This window comes from Vanessa atalanta, chromosome 18 (assembly GCF_905147765.1).
Source record: "Vanessa atalanta chromosome 18, ilVanAtal1.2, whole genome shotgun sequence".
NCBI classification, from domain to species: Eukaryota; Metazoa; Arthropoda; class Insecta; order Lepidoptera; family Nymphalidae; genus Vanessa; species Vanessa atalanta.
This window is the reverse complement of record NC_061888.1, coordinates 8,669,031-8,693,735: the sequence shown is the minus strand read 5'-3', so window position 1 is coordinate 8,693,735 and position 24,705 is coordinate 8,669,031. Positions and strand designations below refer to the sequence as shown.

Here is a 24,705-nt window from a genome sequence, read left to right as displayed (position 1 = left end):
AATAAAACCAAACGTATCTTATATTGACGCAATATCAGAATGTTTTATTTGGTGAGGTGACTTTAATACGTAAGTACCCTAGTAGATTATTTATTTATACCCTAACTAATACCATAAATTCAAACGTGAGTTTGTTACGTTTTACCTCTTAGCTTCTCAAATAAGCATCATGAAATTTACATACAAAAAGAACATGAAAGACATGGGGCGGATAATAACTTATGAATGTACAACAGGAAAATCATCATTACAATATGTCGTAAGTATGCTAAGCAAACTTATGAAGTCGTTTCTTCTTCGATAGTTCCTTGAAATTTAACTTCATTTTTCCAATTTCCATTTTAACGCAAATAATTAAATTAGTTCGATATTCATTAATATATTGAGAGTGATTAATGAATAATTTGCTGTGTTTATGGTAAAACACTTGAGCCATTAATAGTTAATAGTGGATATAAAATAAAGTTACGAAAAAAAATAAATAGAAAACCTGATAACATAAAAGTTATTAATAAAATTTAATATGAAAATGATCTCTGTAAAAGCCCTTATATTTATAATGCAGATCACCGCGGGAACCATCCGTTCGTCGTGTTAAATGTTATGACGATAAACAACTTGTATGGGCACATTACGGACGCAGCGAGATTGCTGCGCGTAGGCACTTGAGCACGAGTGTTTGTGCATGCGCAACGAGGGCGACATTTTATTTGCTTACCTTAAGAAGTGCAGCACCTGTCCTGGATTAGACAAATTGTTGACAGTAAGATATTTATGTTTAATTTAAAAGTGTTAATGTTAAAGAGTATTGTAAAATTTTTATTAATTATTATTTTGTCTATTTGAACAAGCAATGAATTTCAATACATAAATACTCATAAACGAAATCGAAGTGTTTGTCTGTGATAACAAAATAACTGTCATTTTTAATATGGCTTGTCGCAAGTTACCGAAAAAAAAGAAGTTATTATTTTTTGTTACCTGTCTCTATATCTTTTTCAATAGAATTCCAAATGTAAATAATTAGATTTTATTATTTGATATCGGAAGCATTCTAAAGACTTTAAAAAATTATAATAACTTAGTTTTTGTACATATTTATTTAATGTAAAATATGAATAGAAAACTATGAAAACCGCGGGTCAACATTTTTTTCTAATACTTGTTAAATTGTTGAGTGTTTTTTTAAAAGAATTTATTATCTAAACATTATACAGCTACCACATGATACTCCTTACTAATAAACGTATTAAACGTATTTACGTACAATCGCACAATGCCTGTCTTTGTCTGACCTATGTCAAATTACTGATAAGAGAAAGAGATATTATAGATTATAAACGTCGTTTATTAGTAAGATTATAAATATGGTAATTGAACTATGAGAACACTTTTCATACAAATAAGACATTCGCCTTAATATGAATATAGTCGGCGGTTAGTGTTATGCTTTAATTTTAAGATAATGTTAGTTTTGTTAACTCTGTAAATAACTTCACTAGTCAGTATTTATTCGATACAAGAACCTATGAATACAACCTTGTTTTGTTAGATCATCGCTTCTCAAACTCTCATGGTGTAACCCCCTTTATCATAAAAATAATAAATGAAAAGATTGACTTAAAAATTTTTAAGCGCTATTATAAATCGTCAAAGCCAACATATTATATCAATAATTTATTATTAATTAGAACAACTATTTATTTTATATTGTATAATACATACATTGCCTATTACCACAAATATTTTGCGACTGAAATTGATTATCCTATGCGTATCGATTGTGTTTATTAAAATATATACCTACACATTATTGATAAAAAATAATAATATATAAGACAACTAAATCACTACGTTTAAATTAGCAGGACTAAAATAAATTAATATGATAAAAGAAAAATTAAAAGCATTATAAACATACGTAAGCCTAAAGTCATTTAAAAAAAGATATTAATATTATTTTAAAATGTATTTTAGCTATTTTTAACGTTTATTTTGTTATCACTCACTTATGATCTTAACTCAGTTTTTTATTATTTTGATGCTCTATAATTGTTACTATAAAATTTACATTTCCTTACCGTTTTGAAATTCAATCAAAATGTTTATTTTTTAATACTGGCTGAAAACAGATTTCATATTTAGATTTAATTGCTTGTTTGACTGGATCAAGAATACGCATTTTTTTGTGATTTGTGTTTCATTTGCATGACACGTACTCAAACAATTCATCATAAAAATAAATTCGTGTCAACAACCATGAACCAAGCATATACCAAAAATAGTGTGTTAGATGACCTGATACTGTACGTCACGCGGAGCTAACAAACCCATCAATTGTGGCGCCTTCTCATTAAATTTATGAGTTCCCATAGTTTTCTTAATGGGCAGTTAGGGTTATCAAAAAAAATCATTATATTTGTCTTTATCTTTGTGACGTGTGAATGTAGAGGTAAATATTAAATCATGTTTAACCAATGACATAAAATGATTTTGATGGTTTGATGACAATTTCCGACCAAAGCCGCCATTCACAACAGAGATAAGTTAATTGCACAAGAATTGTGTGGGCAAACACGAGTGCACTTTCAAGTGTACAGTACACTTATTCTTACAACCTGATGGGACTGCAATCCGACACGACTCTAGGCGTTCAGACGAACACTCTCTAGAGTGTTCAGATGAAACGAACAAACTGTAAGCACTACTTAGCTAACTTGGGTACTCCGGATTACTGATAATTTCAATTTTTATTTCCAAATTTGATATTCGTAAAGTTAAAATATAATATTTACCATGGAAACAAGAGGAACATCAATCAAATGATTATATTATAATAATTAAAAATATATATTCTACGCTTTACGTTAAGCTTTTGGCAAAGCTCCAAAGATCTTATTATGAACCATATGTATTTATTTATTGTAATATATAGGCAGACAGAAAAATCGGCCTGATGAAATATAAACCATTCCTTACATAACCAGTGCACCAGCAATCTTGGGAGCTATGATGTTATGTCCATTGTGCTTGTAATGTAAACACTGGTCTCACTCACGCTTCAAACCGGCACACAACAATACTATCTATTGCTGCTTGGCGGTAAAATATAGGATGAGTGGGTGGTACCTACCCAGACGAGCTTGCACAAAACCCTACCACCAAGTATTGTGCTTGTTCTTAATAAGCCAGAATTTATTGCGAAATGATTAAATACAATTCAAATCAATAGAATTACATCGAACTAACCAAATACGTCTAACAACCTATTGATATAATTTCAAATGGTTTACGACAATCATAGACAATAGAAACCGATAGGCAGTTTTTATTGTCGCATAGAATGAGAACTTTCAAGTTATATGAGAATTTATTGCGTTCAAAGTCAAGGCCGTGTCGGTCAGTCACAGTGGTCAATGAACCTTGTCGAAATTAGGTATCAATATCAAAATACACTCATGAGTATGTTCCTACGATCACTTATGAACCGTTTATAAGGTTAATTTTAATATTGAGATATCATCTGTTCGTAATGTTGATTTAACCGACCGACAAGAAAGTCGGAAGTTACTTTTTTTTTCATCTAATAAAAAGTAACATGATAGTAATTATCGTAATAATCAAATCATATTTATGTAAAATTATAACATAGAAATAATTTACGCTGATATCTACTAGTATTACAGCTTTAAGTATTATTTTTAATAACGTTTTAATCTTCTGAGAGAGACGCATTCACGCAGACGTACACTCGATATAATGAAAAAAAAAACTCCTTTAGATATCAAACGTCAAACATCAAAACTACGAGTATGCTGTGTTTTGATTTTTCCAGTATACCATGCATACTTACACATACATATGTGTAAGTATAATTCTTATAGCATTTGTGTTTATGGACGAGAGAAACAACTTTATATATCCAAATGTCCAATGTGCCAAGAAATATTATATATATATAAATTAAACTGTAGGGGACGACCCAAGAAACGATGGATGGATTGTGTGAAAGACGATATGGTTATAAAGAATGTTACTTGTGAGATGACGTCTGACAGAGAAGTATGGAAGAAGAAGACATGCTGCGCTGACCCCAAGTAAAATTGGGATAAGGGCAGGAGGATGATGATGATGATGAAATAAATTATACTCTAGTAATCGACAGTGAAGTGGATTATAGAATATGGACGTTGCGAGTGCTGTCTAATTGATTATTCATATAAAATGTCTGTCTGTCGTATCGACAGTATGTACTATTTTTGTATTCACTCCGTTGGTTTAAATTAATGTAAAGGGTATCTCCCTTGAATAGCATTGTGTTTATGAAATCAAATGAATTAAATATACAGAGCTAACAATTGCATAATTGTTGATTTTTTTAGACTTATGAAATAATCACGGTTATAAGCATATAAATATCGTATGGTGAACTTACATTGTGCGTGTAGTGATGTCTGGAGGCGGTCCACGTGATACAATTACTTAAAACGATGGCTGCCAAAAGCAGCGATCTGTAACAAAATAAAGATTTATATATTAACTGTCAGTTTCTTCTTCGGCTATTTAGTATGTGGCAGGTATAATCGTCGTACTTCCTTTTTAATAGTAATTATTACTCGGATACTCTGAGCTCCTTTTACCAAACCACATGGTACGTGTAATTTATATTGGCATTATTTGTTAGTTTCGTAGAGCATGGCAATTGAAAAGGTTTCTTCCTTACTTTCTATAAAAGACTGACTAACTTGTTGGTTCTGTGTCGGCCCGGGTTCGATCCCAGGTCGGTTCAATACAAAGTTACTGGGTTTACAGTTGAAAGTGTATATTCCCGAGCCTCGGAGAGCAAGTAAAGTCGTTGGTCCTACGCGTGAACTACCAGATTTCCTATCCCGTTGGATACTGAGAGTGCGGGATAGTGCCCCTATTTTTGCGCACATACTAGTGCGCCATAAATTATAGGATATTAGTCCTGTATAGTTGGTTAGTCTCACTTGAGAATGGCTGCTGTAGCCGAAATCGGTCGGGAAGACATCATCGTCATATAAGAATAATATTATTTTACACAGATAATATACATCAAAAATGCAAATAGTATTTATTACCTACTCTACCTACTTATTTGACTATATATTTTGTTTCTCATTCATACTGTTTCCTTACGAGTTCTGTCGTGCAAACTATACAAACATTTTAGATTGCAGGTATGTTATATATATGTTAATTTTCATGCTACTTCTATTCTTCAAACTTAAGCCAAAAATGATTTATTATTTAACCAAAAATACATTTATCGTTCTTAAACTGTCACCATATTAATATAAATTAGTATTAAACAGTCTCAATCTCGGCTTAATCAAAGAAATTTATTATTAATATTATTCGATATAAGTTACCAATTTTGTTAGCTTAACATCGCCGAACAACGGTGCTTTAAACGAAACGAGAAATTGAAGATTATTTGAATGCGATAAACGTCAACATTATCTGTTCTCGAACGTCTTACAACACTTTAGAAATCCAATTACATCGTAATAGTGGACATAAAATTTTAAATCGATATATATCTATCTGTAGTCCTTATCGATTTTGAAATATCGATAGATTATCGATAAAGGATTCTCGATACTTAACTGTAAACCCGTGCCTGTGCTGATGATATCATTATTAGATAGTGGGTCGAGTGATAGACAATCAAATGGCTAAAAAAGGTCTACAAAAATCACATCTAATAATAGAACAACTGTTTTCATAGATAATGCCTTAAAAGTAACAAATAGGTTTTATTGTTTTTGCGGAATAAAAAACAACATTAAATGTGTATAGAATTCCAAATTAATTACAGTAACTTAAATAGGGTTTTATTTATTTATTTAAAAGACACACCATCGGCATATACACAATAAAATAGTAGTTAATAAAAGAACATCAGACTCATTCTGTGTGGTACACCAATACAGGCGTGTACGACACTTGCTACGATAAGAATATCAAATTAAAAAAAAAATGTGAGACAATATTTTGACAAAAATGAAAACAAACCTAAATTAAACACAAATTCTAACGAAAATTACAGCTAACTAATCACACTAAAATAAACTTTAGAAAATATAAAAAACATAAATAAAAAGTAAGTAAATAAATAAAAAATAATAAGTTTTAAATCCTTAACGATACATATTGAACATATGGTTTATATATACGCTTGGTTTGAGACGGTGCTTTTTTGGAGTATAAAAATCAGGGCTTCACTTCGTCACATAGGCGCTCGAGTAAGACGGGAAATACAGCGTGAAAGTATTTGATAATAGGGTACTAGTAGATATCGAAAATACCGAAATATGAGATACTTGTATTCTTCCACATCAAATTGATCAGCTCTTTAGATGCAAGAGTAATTCTGCTTGCGTTAGTTGCTTTCCGAGACACGGGAGCGCGATCCCACCGATGTAGTAGCTAACAATTTAAATATTCATAATATAAATGACACATAATTCACTTGATACAGATTATATTATTAACACTGCAGTAAAATGTATTTGACCGAGTCTTTCAGCCGTTACGGAGGCCTTGACGGGAATTCTCCTAATTTATTAATTTGTTCCCTTAGTCAGCTCTTACGACATCCACGGATTCGATATTTTCTACTGTACTGGATAAATTTTAAATAGTCATGACTCACATATTAAACATCCTGGCGATACATAAGGACCTAGGTCATGATTTAGGTAGCCTGCATAATTTACGTATAATGTATTTGATTGTTAATCGCATCAGCCTGCGACGAATTTTATATATTATTATAAACGATGATGCAATATGATTGACGGACGTCCCATATGATATTAAAATTCAGGTTTAATCGTTACTTCAAAACAATAGTATTAATTACTAGTTGTCGCCCGCGACTTGAATCGCTGAATAAATAACAACGAGTTCAAGCTTGCTTCATGCAATCGTAAAAGAGCTATATAGTCAGACAGATAGATAGTTACTTTAACATTTATAATAATGTTATAGGTTTGAGTGAATGTAATAAATTTAAATGACTTCAAAGACACGGATACAGTCCAAAAGAAGTGCGATAAGCTTTGGCAATAAAATTGATAATCGGTCATCAATCTTAAAGGTTTTAAGGTTGGTGACTACATACATAAATGACTCGCCTAAATCACAATTAAACGGATTAATTAAAATGCTGAAAGCCGGCTCGCGTTGAAACTCTATTTTGATACGTGTGTCCGTTAAATGATTGCTGTGCTTAAGTTATTATATAACCAATGTTTTTGCGTATCAGTTTCTGACATTTCCAAATCGTTTGCTACGTTGAGCTTTGAGTTAGTTCTTACAGCTCTACTGTTTCAGGAGCCTTCAGTTCACATGTGGAAATCGGTTCGAAAAATTTAATACATTATTTTATTAGTATACGTTTAAATAATAGTTAAATTTAGAATTGTTATACTGAAACGTAACTCTCGTATCAAAAAATAACGTTAGAAGAAGAAGAAAATATGTAAAGTAGCCGTATACTAGAGAATAAAGTTCATTATTCTTAAAATAAAGATCTTTTTTTTAGTTTTACCTTGAAGCGGTGAATTTCAATATAATTACATAAACAAAGATTGTATGTATATAATTTCGAAGGGAGTTCGTCGTGATAGATGAGCAAAGTTGCCAATAAACACACGGAGGGAACTGATGTTAATAAATGTTTGCATAGCTAAAAATACAGTTTCACCTGCGTAGGTTTAACGGGCCTGAGGTTTGTACGAAACATCGTACATACTTGTATAACGTAAATATTCTGACAAGAAATAGGAGTTAAGGTACTTTTTTGGATTTGATGTTTGGTTTTCTCGTTCATTTGTTTCACTGGCTTCTATCATAAAACTTATTTTCTGTAACTTTGAAAAGTTTGTTTATGGTGCAAAAATATAGAGTAATATCATAGGAGTAAAGAAACTCTACTCTTATGATAATGTTATACAGTTGACTTAATGTATATAATTGGAGGTAGGACTTTGTGCAAGTCCGCCTGAGTGGGTACTACCCGCTCATCAGATATAGTGTTCCAGTTTGACGAGTGAGTAAGTCAGGGTAACTGCAGGTGTAATAGGTATCACGAATGGTTAACATTTCTTGCAGCGCCAACGTCTATGGTAGATGAGGACCACTTACAACCAAGGTGACCCATTCGTCCGTCCTTTACATAAAAATAAAATAACATTTTATTTGAAGAATAATCAATTAAAGTTTTCAATTAAAAATTTTGCTTTCATCAATTTTCAATATTTATTCAAATCTTGTATACAAATAGTTATATTAGTATAAATACACCGGATCCGCCTCTGAGCGATACTATCAATATTTGTTCTTCATAGTACCCATCTCTGTGTCTACTTTGTTACTTAACAAATGCGTATGGATTTTAAGAGAATAAAGACAGTATTGTATTACGCAAGAGTCCAGTAGCTTTAAGATATCTTTCAACTTTATTTTATTGTTGGTTTACACAAATAAAAACACAAAGCGTTCTATACACGCCGAGGTACTAGAAAGTTGCGAGATTCTAATTTAACGTTCATTTTTTTTATTATTAAATACTTAATATAAAAACATTTTAATCTTAAAAGAACAAACATCAGTTTAAATAAATTATATTAACTTGATATTTCTGATTAGAAAACGTCATAATACTGTAATTGATATGTGATAATAATTTTAATGCAAAACGTCGTCGTAACGTCCATCGTTTTATTAAACTTAACGTCGTAACCAGTTTTTCGCAAATTGTTTCTTCGTATGATATTACAGCGGGAAGATTGAGTCCAAATTTCAAATATCTTTTGGGAGTACGCCGAATTTGTAAATTAATTAAAAAATAAACATGCGACGACTTTACTATGTAATACATATTTTGACAATACACTAAAGACGTAAGTGAAGTGTATGACAGGGCCCTTACAATAATAAATATGTGAGCATATTAAGCATAAAATAATCAAGACAAGAGGCTTAGTGTAATATTAATACAGTATCTATGTAGGATTTTTTAGGCTTCGGATTGTATGTCAATCAGGAAAACATATCGATTGGAAAAGAGATCAAAGAATGTTTTGTTAATATGACACTCGCTGCAACAAGATACACCAAAACAACGCTTTAATTGAATGCCATTGCCGCTGTAATGAACTTGGCATTACAAATGGCAGTTCCGCAGGATGGCAACTCGACACCCGACGTAACGGATCCTACCATCCGACTCGCCTGTCAATTAGCGGGCTCCGGACAAGGGCTGATTTATATACTGTGGATATTATGATTCATTTTTTATCTTTTTGGTCATTTTACAAAGGAGAGAGAGATAGTGGTTTAGTTTTTATACCGTCTGAATTTTTCATGTTAAGTTTAGAATGCTCTTGTATATCGAATTAATAGTATTCTTCAAATGTATATCGAATAATAAAAGACGACGACGTAGATCTGATGATAATATTAACAAAGCGATTTCAAATTTGAACAAGAGCCACTGAGAATTCACTCGTTTTTTTTTCCGCATTCAATCGACTTCTAAAAAGGAGGTTCTGTATTCGACCCGCATGTTTGCACAAACTTGCATTTGTGAGACTCATTCGAACCTTCAATTTGATGTAACTGTAATAAAATATTAGCTATGTTTAGTGTGTTAATAGTTCTGTAATGAAAGTGGATTGCATGTTTCGACTTCATCGTAGTCGAAATTTCATTCAAGTAAATTATAATATATAAAATTAGCCATTTATTTGTCTTCCTTGTACGTTCTTTGATGTAACAATACTTTATTCTAACAAGGATCGTTTTGTGGACGCGGTAACTATAAAATTGCTTTAAACATCATATTCAAATAGGAAACGATTCAGTTCAAACAAAACGTCTCGAAATGATATCACTTTATTATGACAGTAGGCGTAATAATAGAATATCATAAATTTCATCGGACGACTCACGACTCGCCCGTCGAATACTAATTGTGAATATTGAAAAGGCAACAAGTTGTATTATTTATTATAGCGCTGTTTATAATGATACTTTTCTTATTTATTTACATAAGAATTATTTACATCGAAGACTTAACTGAATGTAATATATATACATAAATATGTATGTAAGAGTATTTGTGAGTTTCAAATTTGTTATTTTTAATAATATTTTTTTCTAATCAATATCATAACTGTTGTGCTGAAAATAAAAAAATATTAAAATAGCATATTTATTAAAACAACATTTAGAAAAAAAAATCAAAATGTAGCATTCAAGCAATTAAGATCTGTAAAATTAACATATATAATAATTTTGCATTATGGAATTTAAGGAGATTTACTTTCCCTTTAAATTAGTTATTGTTGTTTTGTAATATAATCTTTTTTTATATTATATTCTTTTTTTATTTTATATCTTATTTTTAAAAATAAATCCTAATCTTCATCAAGTATCTTAGTTATATTTTTTATTTCATTTTAGACACAGTGAATAAGGCGTTTAGGTTAAGAGAAATCAACGAATCGGTTCGTTTTCTTTGGACAACAGAAACTTAAGATTGCCCGTCAAGCGGATAATTACAATAATTTTAAATTCAAAGCGAGGTACGAGTTGGATTCGTGACCTGAAGCTAATTGATCCAGCTAACGAGAAAGGGTTTGAAATATATTAAAGGTATAAACAATCTTGAGATTTATTGCTAAGGTTTATATGAAATGTTAATATCAGTGCTCATTATTTGAACTAACTTAAAAACGCAAATCCAAGAACTTGTTTATACCACACGGAGGAATAAACTCCAAACCTCCTCTTTAGGACAGGAGGTAGCTTTCTTCTTCCCTTCTGGATAACTTTATTTAAAGTAATATAGTGTATATGTGAAGTAAGTGAAATATAATAAATAGTTGTGGTATCTATTCAGCTCGCGAGCACCGCTTCCGACGGTGACGCCGATGCGTCTGCGCGCGCAGATTAGCAATCGTTGTTAACATATTGTTTGTTCTAAAAATATACACCACGCACTTCTGTTTTATATTCTGTAAAGCAAGTCTTGGTATTTATAACTGTGATTTTAAATTGAATTTTCTATAACTGACGATTCTGTGCATTAAGTAAATCGTTGTGACTTCGAGTTTCGTTCGACTACTTTGGAATTGTATTTGTCTAGTATGTGTATGCCAGACTGGCTATCAAGATTTGGCCTTTATGAATTTCTGTTTTGCATTAAGTAGCATGCCTGTTACCCCTTTGTTCCAACTGTGGTTGTCAATAAACTATTTTAAATAAATAAATATTTACTGAGTCAAGATAAACTTATCTAACCAAATCATTCAAATCTATTTAGTTTTTAGTCTATTAATAAGGTTTAATCTTCAATGTCGATATAATATATCCAAATGAAAAATATCCCGTGCGCTTTAGCCTTTATGCAAGCCCTGGGTAGTTTGATCACAGAGGCCCAGAAGAGTTTGCACGTTGCGTTGAGTACCCACTCAGTGCTTTGCTCTTGCGTTTTTTCATAATATATTCTAAATAGAATTATTTAGTATTGTTATGATTTGGTTTGAAGCGGGATATTAGGATAGTGTTGTGCCTGTATATGGGAATGAAGTGTTACTTCCCAAGCTTTTTGTCTTAATATTTCATACAGAGACGACATCTATATTATTTAATGTCAACAACGCTAGTGTCTATGTACGATAGTGATACATACCTATTACAAATAAATAATAACAATAACTTTGTAAGTATTACAATTTTATCATAGGCTAGTTGTTAAAGTGAAATGTCACGCGGTAGATTTTTATATGCTTATATAAAATATCTCCTACATATAGGCTATAATAAATTTAATATCAGTGTAAACGTTTTTGGTATTAAGACATGACATTAAGTATTTATGATGCATCCATTAGTAAAATATAGTCGACCAATTTATTCAAATAACGGTGTATGATTGCGTAATAGAAAGATTTTTAAGTTTTTGTTGTTCTAATAAATACTAAAACCTAACCTTACATTTATTATAAAATATCTTAAAAATGAAAACATAATAAAAGTTATTTGATAGACTCGTATCGATACACGTAAAATGTTCTGGATCAGATTTTGACTTTTAAGACCTTTTAAGATTAAAGCCTAAAAAAGTAAAAAATGATATATTATTGTTATATATCATTGTTATTTATCAGCCACAGTTTCGCATGGGGCTCACTAGATAATTATTTATATACCAGATATTTTGATACGAACATATACATCATACATTACATTCATGCCATATTTTCCACGAATAGGTACATCGAATGGTACAGAAGCTCTCAGGCGTCCGATGTTGTTGAGTTTTATTAACAACTAAGACAAATAAAGTTAAGTAAATTTGCACAAAATGTTAGTAAATTAAATACCTAAGCCTTACTCGTGAACGTGAACAATTAATCTCGGCAATTTTTAAGTATGAACAGAAAGACGTGTAAGATAAAAAAAGTATCTAAAAAAACTTATTCTTTAACTCCAAATATTAAATTAAAATTATCCGAGCTTCTAACATATCTCACCAGGGCCACAGATTAATTAAGGAGATACATTTTCGTCATATCTGGCGCCGAATTAACAAGCGCTTATATTGGGTGGTGACAGAATGAGATGTCTCGACAATGTAGGTCTTCCTAACAATTAGTACACTCGCTTGCTCACTTTAAGCTTAAGGATTAAGACTAAATTTTGGACGCACCAATAAATCTAGTAAGACAATTTGAAGCACTTTAATATATTGCGTATTTAATTTCAAATTCACGAAATAAATTTCATCTTTTAAAACTTGTTATTATTCCAGAAAGAGTTTGCCTTAGTACAAAGACGGCCGACTGCTTCCTATCAGGTTGCATACCGTGATATTTAATATCTCATTAATATTAAAATTCATCAATTAGTTTTGACAGTTCAGGTAAGTTCTCGACACTAACTATTCATAAAGAGATTTACTGCCGGGATATAAAAAATTGCACGCCTTAATAGTCGGAGCGTTATTAATTCGATGTAACAGTTAATTATGATAATCTGATTAGCGTCAAATATCGATATGAGTCCAACAGTCATGATCGTTGAAATGTCAACAGATTAAAATTGTAACAACAAAAGAAAATTAATTTGTTAATAATATAGTGGTTCCACCTTGTCTATAGGTTTCTAATAAGCATTCCTTAAGTCTCCAATGCGCCACCAATCTTGTAAACTAAGTTGACAAATCTTGAGGTCTTGGGTCTTGTCCGCAAAGCCGTTGGTCCTGCGCAGATACGAGTATCTTTCGGGTCATGTTCGAACAAAGGAACAAAGGAGAATATTATAAGAGTATAAGAGTCTGTGGCAATAATTGATCTAATCATGTATTCTTATTTTTGATAGACAAGCAACCTAAGTTTCTACGTCCATTCTGAAAAAATAAACGTATCGTTGTTTTATTTTATTTAACGTAATTTTTAGTATTTTAAATACACCGCCTTAAATTTCGACGTACGAGTGGTTTCAGCGAGTTAAAATTAGTGACACAGATAATCAAGGTCTTCGAATGATAATTTTGCAAATCTATGTGATCGTTTTTAAAAGTGTAAGTTTAAAAGTGTGTTTTTTTTTATTATGTCCGGGCAGACATATGAGTCCACTCCACCTGATGGTAAGCGGAAGTGGAGTCCAAACGTGAAGACGACTAGTACAGTCAGCTAGAATGAGTTGCATTAGTCACCCATAGTCGCCCATAGTCGCCATACCAGCAAGATGCCTCTTCACGTCTCGTTTGAAGGCACCCAGGTTATAAGAGGAGGAGAACACGTGTGCTGGTAAAGAGTTCCATTTTTAAGCTGTGAGGAATATAAGCGATTTTAACGACTCGTTAGTAACTCGAAAATGATCGATTACTCATGTACAATAACGATACGTTAAATATAGAAATGGTGTACTCGAATACGGAAACTCTGTCCTCAAGCCACTCGATCGCAGCCGTAGTCCGTAGACACTTGTTGAGAGAAAATGTAAATAAATTCCTTGAGTCACGCATCGATCTTCAGATTTAGTTTACTGAGTGCGAAAGTTTTTAGGCTTATTGTTAGTCGTGATTGATGGTATAAAACTAGAATTTTAGTGTTCCTACGCGTTCGCCCACGAGGCTACTAGCGAGGTTAACGGCTCGAATGAGTCGATAGTAGTTCTGTGACTTGCCTAGTTTTTAATAAACAAACTAAATAAAATTAATTTGCAATAAAGAGTACCTTATTGATCCGATTTTTTTGCATTAGATTGTTCGTTTATTGAGGAAGTTTATATGCTCATTCTATGTCAATTACGCAATGGTTTGAGGGCCGCCTAGCGATGTAAAGAGTCGTAGAATCGAATCTGACCTTTGGGCAATTCTCGTACTCAATCCAATCATAAGCTTTAAGCTTAAATGGAGGGGTAAATAGGAATATTAGTTATTCCTTATAATGGGACATTGCGTTACTATTGAAAACAAATAAACTTATATATCATCCAATCTGTTAACCTGTCCCTCACTCTTGAAATGTTGTAAATTGACATACGGTGATATGCTATTTTAATCAGTGTATCATTTAAGTAATTATTTAATTATAATTATTATAGTCAAATTCGAATATCACTTTCTCACATTTCATGATCATGTTCAGCGGTGAATTTCGAATTTCAATTATTCGAGAATAGCACTGTCCTCATTATGTATAAAACAGGTAAACAGGTATGTATAAACAGCTGACTGTGGAAAATCTGGGTATCACGGCTAATTGCTGTATAAAATGGTATACGAATAGGAATACGATAAGTTGTATACATTTATATAAATTACTATTTGTATTATGAATTGATTATATTCATTAAAAAAATCACAGGAAACGTCTAGATACTTTTATTTTAATAATTGTTAATTATGCTAAGTTACATAAAAAACTCCAGTCTATTAACAGATTCTGATAACTGAAGTGTAAACATAAAAGCAGTATTTAAAATTCGTGGAAAATGTTCAAAGCGAACCGCAGCATCTCGATCGTTACGCGGGATCTTTACTCGCATAAACGGTTTTAGCAACAATAAAGCAATGTCCGTTCGAGCCAACGATAATAAGGCGATGACTCGGTACGTTTGACGCCAGCGTAGACCAGGAGCAACGAACTGTTTAGATTATACATTGTAATACCAGTGACGCCATATGTCATTCGTACAAAAAGTATTGCTATCTAAATGATAAAGTGCATTTAGATACGGCGGCCATAGTTGTTGCGCCATAGTTAGCGCATGCGCAAAGGACTGACTGTCAATTTATGTGATTTAAATGAATCGATAAATCCAAATGGAATATTTCTGTGAAAAAAAAAATTGGAGCATAAATTATTTTCTTGTAGGTTATTTTTTTTTCTTTTCGAAATGTGTACAATATCAGATATATCTGATGTAATTAAGATTAAAGTTCGCATAATTACGCTTATAATGTAAGTTGGTATCGATATAGTAGGCTTGTAAAAATAAGTAGAACACGGAAATAATTTATAATTAATTGAAAATAATAATTATAAATAGTAAAAAATAAAATTAATTGCAATTTGCAAGTAAAATTATTAGTTAATTTATTTTAAGGAACTGTACAAATTACTATAATGTGCTAACGTTTAAAATAACTTACATTCATTTTTTTCGTTCGTATTTTATTTTCAATCAAAATTTAAAAGGTCATAAGTAAAAAAATTGCATATATTACAGTTTACTAAAAATGTTGTGTATTAGTTTTTTATTGAATAAAAAGCATCATGTCTTTAATTCGTTCTTCTTCATATAAATAAACTAAAAAATACGAAAAATTTGTAAGCCTAAAATTCCTTCTATCGCAGTGTTATACATACGTATGCATTTATATTTAAACTGCATTCTCTGTAGTAAAAGAGCTGATATAAAAAATATAACAGTGATACTTAACTCGACTGTTCGGTTGTAGGCGTTGACTATTCAATCGAACAAGAGCTCATTTGTGAATTTGGCATTGATAAAGTAATGTTTTTCATTGTATTAACTGGACATACGTTAAGGATTATTCATAGAAAGAAACCGTTGAATTCTTAACTACATTCGAATTTTAAATACAATTCAAATTCTAAATTAGATTTGAATAATACCTTTACTGAGTTTACTGAGTATAATTACTTAAAATATACAAGTAAAAGTTAATGAAGTTCTGATATATTACAATTTGTATCCATAAACTATATGTTTACCAGTGATAGAAGACAAATTTTAATATAGCTTAAAAATATCTGTTTTTTTTTTGCAATAATTCCATAGGTAATTCGTGACAACCGTTAACAAATCGTTGAAAGCGACCTAAGATGACAATGCGTGGCTGTAAATTAATTTAATTTTAAGCACGTGGGTTGGCTACTATTGTATTTATTTAACTCTACATCTCTAATTTCTCTATTATTTTGATGTTTATTTTATTCTTCCGTAACAAAAGAATTACAAAAGATTTTATTTAAATTTAGTTCGCTGCTATGTAATAAATAGGTAATAAAATGTGTCTGGGTACGAAACTTTATTAGATTTTTTTTTATAACCAGTTGTGCCAAACGGTTTCGTCCTAAACATTTTTTGTTTCAATCTGTTTCACTTGATGACTACTTTTCAACTGTTTGACAGAATAATTGAAGTTACTTTAGTGCTTAGGTTGCAAGCAATATACTTATATCTATATCCTACTGTAAGAACTACATAAAGATTTTTTTTTATTGAGATGTATGTCTACCTCATTTTCTAGACTAGAGCTGTAGTATAGATGTAAGCTTATGAGAACTTCTTGCTTTATAGACTTTTAGTAAAGCACTTTATAATATAGAAAGCCGGACGAGAAAATGATCCATCTGACCGTCACCGCCACCTTTAGACATTGGCGTTGTAGAAATATTAAACATTCCTTATATTATAAGGCCAATGCGCGATGGCGCCAATCAACCTTGGGAGCTAAAATGCTATGTTTCTTGTGCCTGTAGTTACACTTACTCACATTCAAACCGAAACACAACAATACTTACAATTTGTTTGTCGGTAGAATATGTTGTGTTGGTCATACACATGTGGGTAGCCACACACAAACGGGTTTGCACAAAACTCAACAACTTCTTAAAATATATATTTATTTAACATACTTTTAAAAACAAAATGATCTGATGATGACTATGCTGACGAGAGCGTCTTAAGAGGAACTTTCAAATGTGTACATTCATGTAGCACCAATGCAAAACCAGGGCAGAGCATTAGTTTCAGATCAAAGTTCTTTTGACTAGGTTCTATGATTGTGAAACAAGATGCCCCATTTAGTTCCGCGAAACTATTTAGACGATTTCTAAATTAGGACTATGAAACATAGTCGGGATGGCTTTAAACTAGTTAAACCATTTAGGTTAAATAAATATGCCTTTAAATGATTGTATCACTAAACTCTTATAAGACCTAATTTTTTTTAAGTAAGAAATTTACTGTGCATTTCACTTGAGAACAGAATCAGAGAATCTTTGGATTCAAGTAAGTTAGTTTAATTTATAATTAAAATTAGTTAGTTGGTTTAATGAATGTTTTGAATTAAATTTGTGAAAAAAGTTAGTTTAAAATAAAATGAAATCATAATATTATTTATTCAAGATGACCATAATAATTATATTAGCGTATAGTTATTTGAAAGGATGTAGCTATAGCTCGGTTGTAATATTCAAATAACGATTCGTTTCCCTTACGGATAGAAGATTTGTTTTATTTATATTTACAGTTTTTATTGAAAAATCTGTTACGCTACTAACTGTTATTTGAAGCCTTCAGTAGTGTGATTCTGTAAGAATTAACTTCTTATCTCACTCTGAAATGAGACAATCGACTTACGGTGTTACGCCATTCTGTTACGTATGTCCTATAACTTTCATAATTATTACAGTCAAAGTCGCATATCAATTTCCATATTTCAGTTTCATACTCTGCAGTGAGTTTTATCTTATGCAATACCTGTACTGATCCGTAAGCGACCAATGGCAGCTTCTGAATTACGCCTCGTATACAATTAACCAAATGCGTAAGGCGATTTATAACTACATTTAAGCGTCCTTCAAACCGGGCCGAGTTTGAGCAGTTTACAGCTCTTCCAAAGTTAGAATTTGACCGTAAGCTTTCTTAAAATATTTTATAATGCGTTTTGAAAATCGAGTTTGAAAGATATCCACCATAGAGAATATTTTAAATGTACCGCCGTTTTTTCAAGATAACTTTGAACTTTGAAAAAATTTGAACAATATTAACAAAGGCAAGTATTTTATTATTATATTTACTCGCTAATTGCCATTATTTCGTTCATTGTACTTCTCTATACATTTAAAATATGAAAACGTATATTAGTACTTACATCACAAATTTTAACAATGTCTTTAACATAATTCTCATTAGTTAGTTATAGATATAAATATTTTGCAATACATATAACAAATATTATCATTTATATATAACACCTCGCCTAATTGCCTCTACTATAGTGACAGGAGGGCTGATTCGGTTTTTGCCCAGAGGATCCGAATTGCTATTCAACGGAGAAATGCTGCTAGCATTCTTGCCAACATTACACGCGGTCATATTTGTTTATCTTATTAAGGACTTAGTGCTAATAATTACTTTATTTAAATAAATGTATTGATTAATATATTTTTGTTATTTGTGTAAATATTATTTTTTGTTATCGTTTTTTAGCCGTTTATACAATAGAAATATAAATGGTAATAATATTTCATATCATTACACTATTAGTTAAACAAAAAAAAATGCAGTCCCTGCTTGGGCGCCATTCGAAATAAATATATTTTAGTCTCAAGGATTTACTTACATAGCCTAAATATATATATGAACATAGACTTACCCCGGATAAAATTAAAAACAATTATATAAAAAGCTCGTGATTTAAATTGCCTGCTGAAATTTATGCTTTACTCTCGTTTAAAAACCCTGTCTAATTGACATGATCTATGTAGATAGGTCATGGGTGGGATCTAGATAAATTTGATCGCAGTAATCAATTAGTACCGCGCCGTTTTAGTTGACTGGCTCGGACGTCGAACCCGGGATCAAACGGCAGTGTTTTAAGACATTATATTTAATAGTTCGTTGACTTTCAGAAAATTCAAAGTTTAGATCTAGTTAACACTAGATTTTGAATGAAACGTTCTAACAAAAATAAATATTGCTCATAATATTACTTTAGTATTGAGTATAGTAGTTTTACTAAATTAAATCAAAATAAAATTTATTTTATGTTTAACATTTTGTCCTTTATGTAATATACTCGTTAATCAATGTTATTTACTAATTTGTATTCAAATAATTCATTTGAATCGATAAAACCGATTTGATTAACGATGTCTCATCGATTTAAATGGACATGACATGTTCTTGTACCCGTATGTATGTAGGTATCATTAGCATTTTTAGCATTAGCAGCCCGTAAATATCCCACTGCTGGGATAAAGGCCTCCTCTCCTTTGAGGAGAAGTTTAAAGGTATCATAGTATGATAAAATGCTAAATTAAATTCGTTTATTTATTATGCTTTTAGGTCTCAACTTGTAATCTCCCATCGGATTTTTCATACACAATATTTGGGTTATAGAAAAGGACATAGCTCCTAGAAGTAGCTATAAGTAAAATCCACTTAAGGTTCACAATATTGTAAAAATTCACCGACGGTCAAGTGTCACGACGCAGCTGTTCACACGGACACATTTTTAAACAAAAATTCTTACAAATGATAAATTTATATTTGGATTTTAGGTGAAATAGAAAGTAATATGATAATGATAACTTTGTTCTCGCCAATAATGGTATAATATGAGATTGTTGAGTTATGATTCAACTATTATAATGATAGACTTTATAATATTGGTTTTTAATTATTGCTATATAAATAATGCTATTTTTTTCAATATTACTGTAAGAAAACCTTTCGATATTACTGTATAGATAAATTACACTTAGTAAATAAGAAAACCTACTTACTTTTTATTTAACATGAAATTTAAAATTTGAAATTTGACAATCATTCTATGCATATCAATCAGATATCGTTTGTTAATTATAGTTTAATTAATGTTATTAATTTCAAACTAATCCAGCTTGTCGAATTAATCTTGAGGGAATTATGCGACAGCCGTTTCGAATTATCCGATTCTGATAAGGAATTCTAATGAAATACATGCTCTCCTAAGCTAAAGTTTTCTATCATGTTACGAAAGTACTCATGACTTCATTTCTGTACTATTTTTCTAGCTTATATTTTTGTTATTACAGAGATATTCTCATCCTCTTTGAATACAACCTTATCTTCACAATAGAGTCCATTTCAGCTTGACAAGAACTTGATAAATATCGGGCTTGAAATCCTATTCAACTGTTAACATGTCAAGGTAGGGGTCAGCGAGGTCAACGTGAGAGAGCCCTATCACCTGTTATTTGGGAGCGTACCTGTGGCAAGATGCCAGCCTAGTACTAGGCTACCAGGAACTATTAGGAGGCTTACCGCACTCACCTGACGCATGCGTTCTACCTGTTCTACCTGTTTATCGTGACCAGTTTATTGAGGTATCCACGGGGTGCAATATCACGCTCATTCTAGTTTTAAAATAATAAGTAGAACGAGACATGAGAGCTCCTACTTAAGTGGTAGGGGTGTTCCTCACGCATGCGCTCTTATACACCTGTTCACAGGCCCATTTGTGTATTTTATGATTGGCACGTGACGGTGCGGTCGTCGTCTAATAAGCAAAGGTTTTGCCCTAAATTGTATCCCGTTAGTGTTTATGTTATTTTACAACTCCACTACTAAGACTATACTACAACTAATACTAACAATGGATTGAGATACTTTATTGTGTGGAAATCTATTTAATATTAATTAACTTATTTAATATTAAAAATAATATTGTATATAATGAAGTAGATCTCTTAAAATGTAAAGCTTATTAGTGACAAGCGAATAACTTTATCAGTCAATTCTACGAAAATTAAAAATATTGGGCTGCGAGCTCATTACACAGTTTACCTTATAAATATTTGCGTTCATATAAGGTTTCAAAAACTTTCAGCATTACATACACACATATAAAAGTAGGTACATGTTTTTTTTATTTTATTTTAGTGACAAAAGAATCACGCTTGAACGCTCGAGTATAATTTAGCAATTAGACGGTGATTGACCCAAAAACATCGCTACGCAATTAGTCGCGGTATATATATGTATGACTATAAGCTAATATTTACTACCGGCCATTGTTTGATGTTAAGATATTTTGAAGAAGGTTTGTATTTGATGAGAGATTTCATATTGGAATTTCAAGACTAAACTACCTTAGGGCTATGCTAGCCTGGTGTCTCAAATGCATTAACGTGCCTTACTAAAACAATCGCATACATAAATTTTATTTTATAATTTAAAATATAAAATCCTTTCCCTAAATATTATTTTTCATATTTTATTTCCATCATACTTGCTCTTATTATATAAATTTTCATTAGTAAATATAACAAAACCATAATTTAAGATATTCCTAAAACATATTATGAAAGAAGGAATTTAAGTTTGAAACCAACATGACACATTACTGTCGCAGGATGAAAGAACATCGTGGTTGATCACTTCCTCTCCAGAAGCCCTTCAAGATCGGAAAGGATATTAATGGATTTTTTACTAATCTTTTGAAGTTAGAGTAACCGAAGACAGGTTTTATATTCTACGTCCATATGTCGAGTTATTTTCTTCCTCTTCTACATTCAATACGTATTTATACTTTATATTGTTTTAAATAATTACAGGTACGTTAAGATTTACATTGTTAATATGGTTTTGCATCTTATATATTAATTCATTGTTTTAATAAAAAATCCTTTAAGTATTTTCAACATATTAAGATCTCTTGTAGCTTACGGATAAGAGAAATGAATTAAGTAACAAGCACGAGATAAATTTTATTATGAACAAAAAGAAACATATTAAGAAATTAAACACTTGGCGTCGCTTAACAGTTGCACTGCACCATAAGCACATATTAACTAATTTTAAACAATATCATACGTCGCCTTACAAATCGTTTGGGAAATTAATTAATTAATGTTAATTTACAATAAATTACATGTTTTGTTTTCACGTCGAACAACAAAATAGCAATGTGTTTTCATTAAATATATGTGTCAACCGATAAAAGTAATAGTGAAGTGAGACCCTGACTCTGCGGACAACGTGGGCGGCGGAAGGGCTATATCGTTCGTCCGCTCCATATCGCGATGTATCATTGTTTGAAGCTACTTCTTCAGTTTTATGTCTTTCTGGTACATTTTTGGCGCAAGCGGGGTTTCAAGTCAATCTCGTTATATTTTTTGTGAATTTGTTTTTTAATTTAACACAGCCAGGTTTCATTTGATATAAAAACGCTTTCGAGTCTCTGTGCAGGGCGGTAAACACTCACTTGATCAGTATTTCTACCGACAAACTTTTGCTTACTTTACTTACATACTTTTTGCATTACTGTGCTCTTATTTAAAAGGGCGAGTGTCGGTAGGACAATGCAAATTACAGGGCGGCACAAAGGATGTGACATCTTAATCTCAGGTTAGTAGCACATAGACAACATAAGGAGTAGGCATATATTTATTGTAATGCCAGTTTAAGAATGTTAACTGAAGTGGATATGGCCAGCCTTTCTATTTGTATTTTAGTTCTAGTTTATTTCTAATTTCCTATGTCGATATCAATACGATCTGGTCCTTTAGAAAAAGGCTTTTATATTTGCCTGGCCTGGTCCTTTATAGTTTCTTTAAGAAAACGTATAAATATAATGTAATGTATGTTCTTTGAAAATCATAGATTCAATATTCCTTTTTTAACATGATACCGGAATACATTTAAAAATATCAGTGAATTAAAAAAAAAAGGAGATGTTTCGTGCCAAAGCAATTTTTAAGCAAATAATATTATACGTCACTTAAAAATAAATTAGAGTGAATAAAAGTACGTAACAACTATAAAGTAATTATAAATATTTTAGAAAATTCATACAACGTTTTTTGTAACACTTTAAGAGCGTTCATATTCGTCGTTTAAACGAATTATCTAAAATTCTATTCATATAATCATGAGTTTTGTAAAAATAATAAAAAATAATAAAATAAAAATAAACAAGTATAATTCATTAATAATACAAAAATAATAATTTAATCAAAATGTATGCTTTCAAGATGCAACAATGACGCATCTTATAAGCATGCATATCGTAAAAACTGGCTCTATTTAATTTGAAAGCATTATTAAAATCGCTTTAAAATGGAGATGAGAGCATAATATAAGATATTAATAAGGTTAAAAAAAAACATAGACCCCACAGACAGCAAAGAATTGACTTAGCCTGGATTAAAATGATTTATATTTATAGCTGGAGTGGCTTATAATCCCTGCATCCATGACTAGATATTACCTGAAAGAAAAAAAAGTTATTACTAGTTTATCTGCTTTGAATTGACATCTATCATATGATCTGACATCATTATATATTTACAGTAATATTTTAAATGTATGATCATTACAAAATCGTTTAAATATAACTAAATAAATATATTTCATTCACAAATAATAAAGTTAACGTTTTTATCAATCACAATTATAATTAACAGTAGATTAATGTTTAGAATAATTAAGGAAATACGATACAAGTAAAGTTTAAATTTTAATTAATTTTGCTGATTAGAATGCATTTTTTTATGAAAAGAATAGTTTTTTAGACAATTAGAGTGTGTGTTTTTGCAAAATACTTGGCTGAGACAGGATAAAATACGTGTAATGAATGATATACAAATAAGATGAAGTCAGTCGTGAAATATCTGACCGGTATAACTGGAAAAAGTGACCTTGCATGTTTTAAAATGTTTGGCCGTAAATAAACATGAGTGCATGTCACACATCGTCGCCAATCAAGTGATAAAATAACGTAGGAAGACTTATACAAAACGTATTAAAAAACGTTGCGTTTGACGATTGCTCGTATTTATAAAAAGAGCTTTACAGCTTAGTGTAGTATAATATATAAGAAACGTAAACGTCAGTATCTCAAAATCTCTAAACTTTGTACCTATATGAAATAAAATATAATAAAATGTTTTTATTATCACTTAGTATGAGGATAAGTTTTATTAATCTATTATTTATAAGCAAATCTTTAAACTGATTTATAATGATATCTAAGTTATAATTAATATAAATTACAATAAGAAAAACTAAAGCTAATCATTTAACTAATATGTTCAGAGAAAGGTGTTATGTTTATTTTAATTTAATCAATTGGCTCGTCAAAACTCACATCACACAATATTAAGGACGTGGATAATTTATCTACGTGTGTGTTCCCGGGAACAGGATACGTATATGTACGAATACAGCCTTCTCGCTCTTCCGAAAGCGCGCCATCGACAGCATACGTTCCTGAATGTTTAGAAAAATGGTCGGAATTGTTGTCGATTAAGAGAAATAAAAAACGAATCAAATTTTGTTAGAAGTCTAACATTAAACTCATATGTGGTGGATGTGTTAGAAAAAAACAGCGTTTGCTTAGCAAATTCTAATCTCTAC

At 31.0% G+C, this 24,705-nt stretch overlaps 1 protein-coding gene across 8 annotated transcripts in view; it reads right to left on the bottom strand.

The window, feature by feature from the left end:
- LOC125071068 (papilin) overlaps nt 1-24,705 on the bottom strand; it is an 84,871-nt gene that overhangs the window by 30,455 nt on the left and 29,711 nt on the right. For all 8 annotated transcript variants that reach the window (XM_047681148.1, XM_047681149.1, XM_047681141.1 and 5 more), the window contains one exon: nt 4,436-4,511. In XM_047681148.1, the coding sequence (XP_047537104.1) occupies nt 4,436-4,511 (76 nt within the window). The remainder of the gene's footprint in view (nt 1-4,435; nt 4,512-24,705) is intronic.